Here is a 13635-nt window from a genome sequence, read left to right as displayed (position 1 = left end):
CTCTGGCTTTGAGAAAGACTCAGAAGTTGAATATTTGCTATTTTGGACCTTTTGAGGGTCTAGAAGAAATTCACCCTGATACTTCCCGAATTCACCCTATTTTTCACATTAACTTGCTCAAGAAATTCATAGGGAGCCCTTCACAACAATACATACCATTGCCTCTAACCACTACAGGATTCGGTCCTTTAGTTGAACCATTGCAAGTTTTTGAAATCCCATACCATCATAAGGCAATCACAGTTAATTTCTCAAGTTTTAATTCAATGAAATTCCTTAGATTATTCATCTGCTACTTGGGAGGAAGTTAAAGAGATTAAAGAAAACTTTACTATGTCCTGTAGTTACCAGCAAAATTGAATCCACACAACTTTTCCACTCTAGGAAAATTATCAATTCCTCTAAAATCATAATAAATAAAAACTACAAGACCATTCTACTAAACATAGCTGTTTTCCACACCACGCCAGTGCTCCTTAGGTCTCAGTTTGACTCATGATTGTATTAATAATTTGTTACATTCTGGAAATCTTCATTTAAGAAAAGAGCATAGTAATTCTACGCAATCTTTATTTAATAACTGAATTTAAGTTAAAATTGAAATAGTGTTACACGTGCACAAGCTTGACCACTAATAAAAAAAAGAAAGTGAATTGACCCAACCACCCGTGTGTCTGTCTATCATCTACTCTATTTACAAATACAAGCTTCACTATTAATAAAATTCTAAATCTATGGTCTTTTGTTTTTTCTTCCAACTTTCCAATGAACCTTCCCATCAACTTCATCCCTTCTTTTCCAACAACATTATCAAAAAAATCACACAAGTTCTCATCACCAAACTTATACCTCCTCACCACTCTCTATCTCTAACACTGCAAACAACTCCTTTGGGGAGAAACTTGATTTGATGCTCCTGCTGTCCACTCCTTCCTCTTTCAACCACTTCAGCCTCTCAACCATTGAATCAATTCCACACTTGGGATGTGCAATTCTCAAATGTGCAATCTTACTTCCTCTATCATGCTTCCTCACAAAAACACCTTCAACATTTGCTTCAGCCTCACAATTTTTCCTCTGCAGCTCTTCTCTGCATCCTTGTAGCCTTACAATCCCCTTTGCTGCTGCTTGAATTACAGAGTTATTATCTGTCTGCCACAAAACATGAAATAGAAAGTGTTGGGGAGATTCAAATTTCAAAATATACATGCATTCTGTTTCGACCACTTTCCATCACTTTTACGTAAAGAAAAGAAAGTTGGGCTTTTCTTAAAATTAATTTACGTATAAGTTCAATTAATTTTATACTTTTATCTTCAAAAGTGTTTATGGGAATATATACATAAATAAACAAAAGATATTCGTAATAGTATATATAAAACAATGTCTCTATACTTTAGTTCCATGTGGTAAAATTGAATGCAGGGCCAAGCAACACTGTCTCTGTCTCTGTCTTCTCATTCTCTCGCTGATCATGTGCCTGAAACTGCGATCTCTTTCATTCTCTTCTACATTCTTTCTCTCCAGAGGGAAACTTTTCCTCAAGAACGCAAGCATTCTCTTACTCGTGCTCTCTGAATTTGACCCATTTAAAGGGTTATTTCTTCTGGGTAGATCTGTATATGGAACAAAAGCACTTTGAGTTGCTGGAGGGAAAGCTTCAGCCTTGATGATATGGGAATATTGAACTACATCACTTTGATCAGTGCGCAAAAGGGGTTGATCCCAGAAAATCTCACCCAGAAGTTTCTCAGGAAAAAATGAATCCATGTAGTACTACTGTGCTTAGTGAATTTAGTTAAGAGCATATAAGAGAAAAAGGGTATTTATGCCTTATGTGCAGCAGAGGAAATGGGGTGCGACTAGATAGCCCATTGAAAACATGGTCTATTAAACTGTGTTTGACCGTTGGTAGGTCAAAGTTTATACACATAATCAAGCTCCAACCAATGACTATTTTGGAGGGTAGCCCCCGATCAAGAACCCACCAAATGATGGACCCACTTCATCACCCACCTTTCGTGAAACTATAGTCAACTTTGTTTCCATTGGATTGGGTATGGTATAAGCAAGAAAAAAAAACATAAACTAACGACCCAAATGAATGATGTCAACACTTGGCATTAATTTAGTTCAAGTTAAGAGGTAAAAGTAAAAGCGTCCAAGTTAAAGTTATTTAATGTAATTTTTTGAAGTTAAAAATGATCACGTATAGTGTAGTCTTGGATCTTGGAATTTATAATAAAGACAAAGAAGAAAAGTTTAAAAACTTAGCTTACGGAAAACCTTTTTTATGCAGCTAATTAAGTTGTAGTGTAGGTTACTTTCAATAAGATCGTTTATAAATAAAAAAAAAAGGATCATATTTGTGTAAGCTTAGTTGGTATTCAACGGCACCCTTATACACATTAACTCGATTATACATTGACTATTTTTTTTCTTTAACTAAAAAACCTGAATATGGAGCAGTGAAAGTACTAAAAGATGGGAGAAGAAAGAGAAGATTGAAAGGGTTGGAATGGGGTTGCAGAAGGAATTATTTATTGAATTATCTAACTCAGTAGATACAAAATATGGCATTATTTATGAAGTGGTCGCAGGGGACCCAGTTGTGCAGAATCACAAACATGCAAACATAGATATATAGAAAAAAAAAAAAACACACTTAGGAATTGAGGTTGGTGTAGTTTGTCGAAAACAAACTGAGGTTGTAATTGATGAGGTTTAGGCTTGGGTTGTCGGGGAGTTGAAGGCGTGGTCAGCAACATTACCACCATGGCAGCACTTGTAATTAACGGAGGTGACCTCCATGACGCGTCCACAAGAGGCATTGGGGCATGTTATGGTTGCGAGAACATCAAGAGTGTTGAATTCGCATGGTTGAGGAGCAGGAAGATGACGCTTGGTCTCATAGTACTCTTGGAAGGCAATGTCGAAGCCTTCTTTGACCAGAACTCTGTCTTTCCACTTTTCGAAGTCAGCCACAGTCTGATACATGGGTTGAGCATGCCCCAAAATCTTGACGTTGGAGCCTTTGCTGAGAATGGCCCATCCCTGCGTGTCCTGCTTCAGGCAAAGCAGAGACTTCACTATCTCTTGGATCTGACAGTCCAACTTCTCCGAGTGCTTCTTCTGCCTCTTCCCTTCCACTCCCATCCAGAACCGTGGAACTATCTTCGGATCATCCTTCCCCAAATGGTAATGCTCTATTATTGCATCTGCCCTCTTTATTGTTTCGTGCCTCTTTATCTTATCCACTGCCACACTGAATTCTCTGCTCCACTTGTCGCTGCCTCCATATATGAACACATACCTATCACCTTTCACCTGTATGCCGTGAAGATTTGTTTTCTTCACTTCATCCCAGAACCATTTCCATTTCTGCGCAAGTAGGTAAGCATCCGTTTTTCTGAAAGGGAATGCGTCGATCCCCCATTCGAAGATGATGTCCAAGGCATCATCATTGAGCAGCACACCCTGTGGTTTCACCACGGGAAGTATTGGTTTACCCTGGAACTTTAGATCCTCTTCAATCAGCCTTTTCCCTGGCAAGGCTTCAACGTACTCCACCACGTACCATTTTATGTTGCTCTTCAGAGTGTTGAACACCTCCCTCCGCTCATCACCCCATCCACTCTCCATCGGAATCCACAAAATCTTGAACTCCTCTTTCTTGAATCCGCTCCTCTCATTCGGATCCTCCACCAGTCCCTCGTAAATTGAATTCAGAAGCCGAATCTCGTCTTCTATTCTGTCCAACCCCGAAATGAATAGCAGCACGTGCTTCTCCTTGAAAACCTCGACATTCTATTCACCAACAAAAACACAGCTATAATAATCATTCATTAGCTCATGTTCATGATATCTCTATTCCTTTATCCCTATCACACTCTGTTTAATAGATTAATTGTTATTTATAATAAGACGATTTAGAGCTTATAATAATTCAACACAGAATTAAACTAATACGATACGAACCACTATCCTTCTGGCGTTGCCATCGTATATTTGAGCGTTCTGGGAGCCATTTTGAGTGATCAAAAGCTTCAAAAAGTCTACGATGTCTTTAGGCTTGTTAAAGTTCCTCTTACGCCTCCGGTATTCTTCTACACGATCTGCAACAGTAAAAAATGTTAGCGAGTAAATTTCTTTTGATCTCGATCTTAAGTAAAAACTAGATGAAAAGGATGATATTGAAGGAAGCATGAACCTTTTTGCCACTCGCATATCACTAGTTGCCTGGTGAACTCATCCAGAGCGGGGGAAAGTTTGGCACGAAAATCCAGTAACTGGTAGTTCCTGAAACATAAAAAGTTTATGAATTACTTACTCGACAACATTTGACATGAAGAGCATGTAAGACTTACGATACACCCTGGATGTTGCTATTGCAAGCGACAAGGGAAGCGACAACCCAGTAAACGACAAGTGGGATCAGCTCCAATGCATCCGACAAAGCAGGCACATCCTCGGTGTCATAGCTTTCATCAGCAGACAAGGTTCCCCAACGATTGATCTTCTCAACAGCCTCCAGCACCAGCTTCACTGTTGAGTTCAGATCAACTAATGGAAGCTGTCTATGCTGAACCTGATTCAGCACTTTCAACGAGTTCCCTAGAGGGTCTGATGCTTGATAAATGTTCCAGAAGTTTCCATACTCCAAAGCAAAACCGGCTAGAGCTGTCAGCACTTTTGCATCCCACGAGAAGTTTCTCAGTTGTTGAAGAATCCTTAGGGTTGTTTGGTGTGCGTTCTCCAGCCCCGAAGGGGTTGTTATCATCTGTCCGTCACATCAATCAAATCAATTACTAAAAACATTTTCTAATTCATTTTCTTTTATCAACTAAAGTTGATAAAAATTATGCTTGCACAAACACTAAACCAAACACATAAAATATTATATATGTATAATATAAGAGAAACTGACAAATCTATATATTATAAATGCATGTTTCAGTTTTTTTTCTTACATAGAGATATTTCTAATGATTCTAAAGAATTTATCTTTCTACATAATAAATTTAAATTTTTAAAAAATTAATATATTTTTTCTTCTAAAAATTGTGTTAAAATTATATTAAAATTATTAGAAATCTAATAAATACTTTTTAAATTAAATATTTTTTAAATTAAAATTAAATTATTTGAATATCGTACAAGTCTGACACATGTATCCAATCCGAACATACTTTTTAAGAGATACGTAGGAATCTCATAATAGGTTAAAAAATAGTGTGATTTCTTTTGCAACAAAATCCACATTAAAACTCGAGACAGAATACCTGGGAGGACATGAGCTTGAGTTTGGCGAATTCTGGTTTGAAAGTGCTTATGGAAATAGCATTTCCAGCAAAACCATTTTGCTCATCGATCTGCATGACACCCAAAATTACAGTGAGGAATTGAAGATATAATTACCAATGACTAGAAAAAGGGAATCTATAAAACATAAAAAAAGATTTGGCAAGTTATATGAATATGATTTTTGTTAATTTACCTTAAGAATAGCCCCAACAACTCTAGTTGATAGCTTGATAACGCTGGAGACCACGTTGAAAAGTGGCTCACTATCAAACACTTCGTCATCGTAAGTGTGTGATGCGTACACTTTGTCAATGATCTCACTGTCACTCAAATGAAATGGGTTTGGCAGCTGAGGCTTTTGTTCAGGTTTTGCGATCGACATGTTGCTACTTCGTACGTTAATTAGTTTGGTTGGAAATGATGTCTTGTGCTATCATTAAGTTGCTACACCTATTTATAAGTTCAAATTCTTGGAGGCTTTACATTTGGAATAATTATTAACTTTAGGCTCTTTAGAGCAAAATTTTAAAAAAGCATATGAATACACAGCTTCTTTATTCCTGTATAGAAAACGTGAAATGTACCCTCTCATGCAAAGTTCAGGTTTACCCTAATGGATTCTTTGGTCAGTAGCCATATGATAAAGGATATAATTGCCATGTTTTTTTCTGCTATTGAGATTTGATCAAACTTTAGCTTTCTCAAACACTTGTCTAAAGGTTCAAGGCAAGAAGATTACGGTGGACAATAAAAAAAACAAGACCATACAAACCTTATACGACAATGATTTGTTTCCTTTGTTGGAATGGAATTCCTTCAACTTTTGTTTTCTTGAAGGACGTACGGTTGAAGGTCACTTGTCCCTAGGTTCAAGGCAAGAAGATTTCATAGCTATTCACGGTGAATTTTGTCTTCATCATTACGTTACTTCAATCAAAATGTGTATATTTATACTGTCTAATTTAAATTATATACTTAAATAATTTTTAAGAACTTAATTTTAATCATATTATAACATGCATATGAATTAACACAATTTAAAAATAAAATATTATTATAATTATTAGATTAGCAGTTATCTAATGTTGTATCTCTAATTGCATTTACAAGAGCTCCTATATACTAGAGTCAATTTATTCATTGAATAAACTAATGTTATTATGAATTTGACTTTTTGTGCATTTTGACTAATATTTTTGGAAAACAACTAAATATTAGATAAAATAGTTTAATAAAAATATTAGTAGTCATTGAAACATTTTAAGCTATCCTCTCAAATATTCTTTAATACATATGTATTCATTACCGGTATATATCCTCTCAAATATAATCTTTGCTTAAGTTTAACAGCTAGATTTTTTTTATATCACTAAAAAATAAATAAAATAAAATATTTCAGAAATGTTTTAATCTTTATACAAATATTTTATTTTATTTTTTATATAAAAAGTAGCTAAGACCAACCTACCTAAAATATTATTAAAGGATCCCTCAGGAACAAGTTAAATTGCTTGATCTTGAAGCATTAAACAACTAAAAATGTGGTGAAATTAGGCATACTTATTTTTTGTGATCTTTAAAAGTTTTGTGTTAATTCATAAAAAATACAGTTAAAATCTGGTGGTCCCTAAAATTTGGTGATTTTATAGTTTGTTAGTTTTATGGGGTTTCACACTTTTAAAGTGATTTACTGGGCAAACACTTTCCTTGAGAAGGACCGACCAAAGGTTAAGGCAAGAATATTATATTGGGCAAAGTTATTCGATGAATGTGGTGTGACAAAGAAGCAAATCCTGAAATGCATGGTAAAATTATTATTTTTATAATAACACCATTTAGTGAGAAGCTATGCTTTTATGCTTTTTCTTTTCATAATTGAAAAGTGTGAAGTTTAAATAATTCACAATTGAAAAGTGTAGAGTTATAAATAAATAGATTTTGTTTGGAGTTTTTTTATAAAAATAAAAAATAAAAAAATTAAGAGGAGCAAATGTTTACCAGCCTCTAAGCTTACTTACATGTATGAAAAACCCCTTACAAGTCAAAGTGGAGTGATGTGTCGTAATGATGAAAAAAATGTGTTAATTTTTGTTTGAAAAAAAAAAATAATAATATATTAGTTTGTAAAAAAATTTACATTATCGGCATATTCTTTCTCTGACGAAGAAATATACAGAATAGTTGATATACCATTACATGTATATGGGATAGTATCATGCAAGGGATTTTACCTTTATTATTTTTTTAAAAGCTCAACCTAATAGTTGATACCATTTCAATTATATTATTTTACATTCACATTGAGACGATTTTAATTAATATGATATAAAGATTAATCAACCTCGTGCAAGTGACACATGGTAGACAAGCTATGAACATGAACAAAAATTTGTGAACCATGAGCACAACTTCATCTTTCATCTTTGAGTGCCCTTGAACACGCAAATCCTATGGTAATACCACGACTTCTTCTTTGTTTAAAATCCTCCTAGAGACACCATTTTCGTTTAAAACCATATTCTTATAGGTGCCGAAAAATAATATAATATTTAGAAATTATATACAACGCCCAAATAACTGCATGGACTTAAGAATCCTACTTGTGCCTACATCCATTATTGCCTATTAAGTCTATGAGGTGATATAATAGAAAAGAGGGAACGGGGACACTTTCATTATAATATTATGACACTTTCATTATAATATTATATATAACTGGATATAAATCTCAATTTCTATGAGATTGAGTTAGATTTTTGAAATATAATATCAGTCAGGTTATTTGTTGAGTTTATCATAAGACGCAGAAGCTACGGTAACTCCTCTCCTGAGAAGTGTCGCGAAATTAATTCCCATATTTTATTGGTTTCTGAGTATGAAAGAGGAAAAAAAATAAAAAGATTGGAGGAGAATGCAGAGTAGTTTGAGAAGTATCTCTTGGATTGAATCAAAACCAATTCAGATAAACAAACAGACGCTGTTTGAAGCCATTATTTTCAACCCACAGAAGGGCACAGAATAGGCTTCATGGCAACAGCTGACACGTATAAAAATGATAATATGACAATAAAGCAGCAGCAAAGATAAATTGGAAACTCGGAACAAAGTCCTCCACAAAACTCATGATGATGATGATGATGAATCAACTAAGAAGCGTACTTCTTCTCAATCATGACATTGCCACTCTCTGGAACTTCAGCCTGGTTATGAGTATGACCGTGGCAGCACTTGTAACTGACAGAAGCAATCTCCATGGATCTGCCACAACCAGCATCAGGGCAGTTAATGGGGTGGAGAATGTCAGCAGGGTAGTTAGCCAACTGCATGTGGGAACATTCCTGAGGGTAACTGCGCCGCTTCTGATCATAGAATTCCTTGAAAGCCACGTCAAATCCTGCTTTCTCAAGCACCTTCTCTTTCCATATTTCAAAATCTCCCGCAGTGGACAGCATCGGTTCCCCACTCCCCAGAAGCTTCACGTTCGACCCTTTGCTCAGCAGAACCCACCCCGGTTGCTGCTGTTTCAGGCACAGCAAGCTCTTTATCTCGTCAATGGTGGGGTCCTTGTGCGTCTTCTGAATCATGTTCGCAAACAAACTCTCTATGCCAATCCAGAAGCGAGGAACGATCCCCAGATCTTCCCTTCCAAATGCGTAGTGCTCTATCACTGCGTCTGCCCTCTTGATGATCTCATGCCTTTTGATTTTTTCCACTGCCTGAGTGAACTCTTGCATCCACTTCCTGTCACTGCCTCCGTAGATGAAGATGAAACTGTCTGCTTTGATCTGATTCACAAGTTCTCAACAGTCAAACAACAGCAACAATGCTAACAATTTTAAGGCTCAAGTTTTGTATAGTTTTGGAAGCACTTACAAGGTCTCGAAGTTTGGGATTGACTTTCTTCATTTCGGCCCAGAACCAGTTCCATTTCTGCGTAAGGACGTCATCATCAGAAGGTCTGAAGGGGAAGGCATCGATGCCCCACACGAAAATCATGTGCATGGCATTGTAGTTCACCACTCTTCCTTGAGGGTTCAGCACAGGGATGATGGGTTTGTTCTTGTAGTTCAAGTCCTCTCTTATGAGTCTGATTCCTGCTAAGGGGTAGAAGTATTCCACCACGTACCATGGCATTTCTAGCTTCAGATTATCGTACTCTGCCTTGTGCAGAAGATTCCAGTCTTCCACCACGGGCACCCACAAGATCCTGAAGTCCTCTTTCCTGTATCCTTTCACTTCCTTAGGATCTTCTTGCAATCCCTCGTAGATTGATTGCAGCAGCCGAATCTCATCTCTGATGCTGTCCAACCCAGAAATAAACAGCAACACATGTTTCTTCCTAAAAGCTTCAATGCTCACCTGTTTTTTTTTCAAAAATAAAATAATCAGCTCATGTTCATGTTCATGTTCTTGTAAAAAATATATATCTTAGAAATAGTTGGTTACCATTTGTCTAGTGAGGCCATCGTACACATGTGGCTCGTGAACTTCGTTGTGGTAGATAAGAACCTTGATAACCTCAACAATTTCTGTCGGGGTTTGGAGCAACTTCTTACGCCTCCAGTAGTCTTCTAGGTCACCTGAAATTATTACACAGATCATCCTCATCAGCTTTCAATTTATATTTCTATATATATTCTTTCATGTCATTGTTACAGTGAATGACTAAAAGCTCAAATTTCAGATGACAGTTAATTCATCTCAAAAGTGGTTATACATGAAATCGATTTTTAAGTTATTTTCAATTATTAATTTCAAAAAAAATAATTAAAAAGTGTTACTGCATCTTAATTTATAATATATACTTTCACACTTTATAACAGTGGATCGAGTACATAACTGTTGGAAACATTCCTTAACATTTATCGTATCTATTACTTCCTCATTTTAATGTTTTTTTTTCTTTCTTATCTCTTTCACCACACCACCCTAATGCTCCCTAAAATGGGGTTGATCATATATAGTTTTTTCCCTAACCTATTCTCTTTCTGCTTCTGGTCAGATTCGCCTTCAATTTGCTGATAACGGCAGAAAGCTTGTCGTCAAAATTCGCTATTTCATATCTGTCATCCCTGCAGAGAAGTGATTGCAATATATATATGAGTAATGTTATTTATATAATCAATATATATTGTAATTTAGAGAAGTTGGAGAATGAACTTACGATTCACCAAGGAAGAAATCAAAATGATTAGCACAAACAACAGTGGTGACGATTGCCCAGTAGACAGCAACAGGGATCTCTTGCATGGCTTCATCCAAAGCTGGGACATCCTTCTTGTCATAACCTTTGGTGGAGAGCCTCTCCAACTCAGAGATGCACTCAACCGCCATCAGCAAGTTCTTCACCAAACTGTTGTAGTCTGCAACGGCTTGCCTATTCCTCTCCACGATGTGAACTCGATGCATCTGTGCCAATGATCTTCCCAGATTGTCTCCTGTTAGAACCTGAACAAGATGCCAAAAAGTTCCATATTCCAAAGCCAAAGCAGCCAGAACTAGTATTGCTTTTCCATCCCACGAGTAGCTCCTCAGCTGGTTAAGTATCAACATTGCTGTATCGTGCGCCTTATCCTCACCATGAGGCGTGTTCATCATCTACACTCGCAAAATCAGTTACTAACTATACATGCATGCATATTCATTCATACAAAAGTTTGGTAACCTCAACAATCAAACCCAAGTTTCTCATCTCAAATTCATATAAATTTGCATTCTTACTTTAGTTGTATAATGATTTCTTCTCTAATCCATATTTATTTATTTATTATTGTTGATAAAAAAATAAGGTTCAGAATTACTATTGCTGATAATAAAAGTGGAAGTGTCAAATAAATAGTAATCCAAAATGAATACTAGCTTCAGAATTACTGACCTGAGAAGCAATATGCTTGAGTTTAAGGAACGGTGGATCAAAAGTGGACAAAGCAACCTTGTCTTCGATAAGACCAACGGGTGTGCCAGTCTGCAAAAACAAATGCAAAATGATTAAACACACATATTTGTGGAAGCGATCAATGCATGGATTCAATAACCGAAGGTTAATTACCTTAACAGCAACACTGTCAGCAACTGCAGTGGCACGCTTGATGATGTTGGAAGTAACGTTGAAAAGCGATTCCAGGTCGTGCCTTTCAGCGGTGTGGACGTGAGTAATGTAGACTTTCTCAAGGATCTGATCATCAGTCCAACCCAAAGGGTTCGTGTTGGTTTGAAGCAAAGGGTTGGCTGGGGAAAGTGAAGCTGCCAATGCCATTGTAGATGATCTCTTTGTATCTCTCTCTCTCTCAGGTTTTGATGCAAGTTGTGTCTTCTGCTCTCGCAGCTTGGGCTATTTATAAGACTTAAGAGTAAGTAAGAGTATAGAGTTGCAGCAAGTGGTTTAGCAGAGAGAATCTAAGAGGCAGCTCTTTTGGTGACATCGATGATGGATTTTACCGTTTAGCCTTGTTTGGTATGGAGATTTTGGTGATGGTTTGGTGCAGCTTTTGCTTTAGAAAAAGATGAGGGTATATTTGTTCTCAAATGTTGAAGGAAGGAATAATTGTATATTACTAAAGGTTAAAGGAAGGGAATGTTCAATGGAAGAGTGAGACAATTAGCAAGGGATACCATGCTCTTTTGTCTCCCTGGGCTTAGTAATGACGTAACTGCATGCACAGGATCACATCACTTCGATAATATTAATGAATGTCCATATGATGTGATGTGATCTGATGATAACTTAGAATTAGATAACTATCTACTGTTTAAAGGTCACTTATATTAAAAGTATACTGTTTTATACAAATGTTAAACTAGATTAATAATATTTTTTTTTTTACAATTATATTACAACTTTAATATTATTATTTTAATATATTTTATATTATTTAATTATAAATTTATCTTTTATTATTTATATATATTTGTATCTAAATCAATCCTATCAAAATTATCATTGCTCGTTAAACTATGTGCATCTGAGGAGGAAAAATTTGAAGAGATTCTCAAAGTTATATATATTTAAATGCTTAACAAGAATATACGCTATTGGATTTTTGCCATTTTAGGTGCTTAATTTAAATCTTATAATTTACTTATTATTACCAAAAGCGAAAAAGCATTCCAAATCTTACTTTATTCTTGTCTTTGAATGCAGTTTTGTACCCATTTTTTTTTTCTTGTTTTGTAATGTAATCATTGAAAATCATAACATTTAAGCATATATATATATATATATATATATATGTATGTAAACTTTTTTGTGATTTAAAGTAAGAGAGAAATTACAGTTTATTGAATAGTCATGAATAATATATAATTTTTAAAATTGTACTAAAAAGCAAGAAAAATACATATTGAAGAAAACACAATGTTTGCCAATTATGATAAATTAAGTATGAGAACAGTTTATCAATAAAGACCCAAATATAAACAGTTTATCAAATCTTTGTAGTGACCTTGTAAAATCTTAATTTTTTTTTAATAGATTGGTCTAGATCTAAAATATATAGATGACTAATTCATTCACAATCTAGGTAATATTCTTTATGAAGTCTCATATTTTAATCCTATTTTTATAAATTCAAGACTGTATTTAAGATATTAGAATCAAACCCAACCTCGTTTTTTTAATAAAGAGGGGTATAAAGTAGTATATAAATAGTGTTTCAATACAATTATTGTTTTAAAAACATAATAATATTATTTTGAAGAATAAATTAATATACTTGGACAAAAATTACAGTGAAATATTAATTACACAATACATGTGAAATATTAATTTTAAATTTTAATGAATAATTTTTTGAATTATACAAATTTCACCCTATAATACGCATATTTATAAAAGAAAGGTTGTTGTAGCATTTATTTTTCGTCCAAAAATATATTTACTGTGTTCACTAAATATATTAATATTATTTTGATAAACAAACTAATATATTTTGATAAATTTTTGAATTTCTTGATTGAATTAACAGTCAATGTAGCAGTTATTCTTCTGTTGAAAAAAAAGTGTTGTTTTGTTTATTTGTTTCCTTCTCCATCTTTTGAACTTTTGTTTCCTTTTATCGTTTGCTTTCATAACTTTCACGAAACTCAAACTTATGATGTTTCACGTTAAACCTTTCCCAATTCAAGTGGGATCCTCATCACACACAAATAAGTTCCTAAGTTAGCAAAATTTAATAATTGGATTTGGTTTTAAAAAAGAAAAACATAAAATATGTTCTTCAATTAGTATTCTTTAAAAAATAATTGATAATATTAAGATAATCGATTATTAACTTTATTTGTCAGTGATTTGTAATGTTCGATTGTATTGGCAATGCCATTATTATATTCAAA

At 34.7% G+C, this 13635-nt stretch overlaps 3 protein-coding genes across 3 annotated transcripts; all 3 read right to left on the bottom strand.

The window, feature by feature from the left end:
* Nucleotides 1–535: 535 nt before the first annotated feature.
* On the bottom strand, nucleotides 536–1801 carry LOC137827606 (transcription factor bHLH92). The gene is made up of 2 exons (XM_068633812.1): nucleotides 1396–1801; nucleotides 536–1152 (listed from the first exon to the last, which is right to left on the bottom strand). The coding sequence occupies exons 1-2, from the start codon at nucleotides 1768–1770 to the stop codon at nucleotides 844–846; spliced, it is 684 nt and encodes a 227-aa protein (XP_068489913.1). The 5' UTR covers nucleotides 1771–1801; the 3' UTR covers nucleotides 536–843.
* Nucleotides 1802–2524: 723 nt separating this feature from the next.
* LOC137827605 (protein SIEVE ELEMENT OCCLUSION B-like) lies at nucleotides 2525–5756 on the bottom strand. Its single transcript, XM_068633811.1, has 6 exons — nucleotides 5498–5756; nucleotides 5283–5372; nucleotides 4368–4780; nucleotides 4211–4299; nucleotides 3979–4115; nucleotides 2525–3807 (listed from the first exon to the last, which is right to left on the bottom strand). Exons 1-6 carry the CDS (start codon nucleotides 5684–5686, stop codon nucleotides 2725–2727), a joined length of 2001 nt encoding a protein of 666 aa, XP_068489912.1. The 5' UTR covers nucleotides 5687–5756; the 3' UTR covers nucleotides 2525–2724.
* Nucleotides 5757–8226: 2470 nt separating this feature from the next.
* LOC137827604 (protein SIEVE ELEMENT OCCLUSION B-like) lies at nucleotides 8227–11762 on the bottom strand. Its single transcript, XM_068633810.1, has 7 exons — nucleotides 11354–11762; nucleotides 11180–11269; nucleotides 10469–10902; nucleotides 10282–10376; nucleotides 9751–9884; nucleotides 9178–9663; nucleotides 8227–9089 (listed from the first exon to the last, which is right to left on the bottom strand). The coding sequence occupies exons 1-7, from the start codon at nucleotides 11558–11560 to the stop codon at nucleotides 8451–8453; spliced, it is 2085 nt and encodes a 694-aa protein (XP_068489911.1). The 5' UTR covers nucleotides 11561–11762; the 3' UTR covers nucleotides 8227–8450.
* Between the last annotated feature and the right edge of the window lie 1873 nt (nucleotides 11763–13635).

Source organism: Phaseolus vulgaris, chromosome 7, assembly GCF_000499845.2.
Source record: "Phaseolus vulgaris cultivar G19833 chromosome 7, P. vulgaris v2.0, whole genome shotgun sequence".
Lineage (NCBI taxonomy): Eukaryota > Viridiplantae > Streptophyta > Magnoliopsida > Fabales > Fabaceae > Phaseolus > Phaseolus vulgaris.
This window is presented reverse-complemented; position numbering and strand designations above follow the sequence as displayed.

Coding starts and splice junctions, on each gene's coding strand:
- LOC137827604 (XM_068633810.1), bottom strand. CDS start 11,560: ATGGCATTGGCAGCTTCACTTTCCCCAGCCAACCCTTTGCTTCAAACC. Junction 9,664..9,750: donor ATGGCCTCACTAGACAAATG/GTAACCAACTAT, acceptor AAAAAAAAACAG/GTGAGCATTGAAGCTTTTAG. Junction 9,090..9,177: donor ATCCCAAACTTCGAGACCTT/GTAAGTGCTTCC, acceptor CTTGTGAATCAG/ATCAAAGCAGACAGTTTCAT.
- LOC137827606 (XM_068633812.1), bottom strand. CDS start 1,770: ATGGATTCATTTTTTCCTGAGAAACTTCTGGGTGAGATTTTCTGGGAT. Junction 1,153..1,395: donor TTTTACCACATGGAACTAAA/GTATAGAGACAT, acceptor GTTTTGTGGCAG/ACAGATAATAACTCTGTAAT.
- LOC137827605 (XM_068633811.1), bottom strand. CDS start 5,686: ATGTCGATCGCAAAACCTGAACAAAAGCCTCAGCTGCCAAACCCATTT. Junction 5,373..5,497: donor TTGTTGGGGCTATTCTTAAG/GTAAATTAACAA, acceptor GGTGTCATGCAG/ATCGATGAGCAAAATGGTTT. Junction 4,300..4,367: donor AGCAACATCCAGGGTGTATC/GTAAGTCTTACA, acceptor TTTATGTTTCAG/GAACTACCAGTTACTGGATT.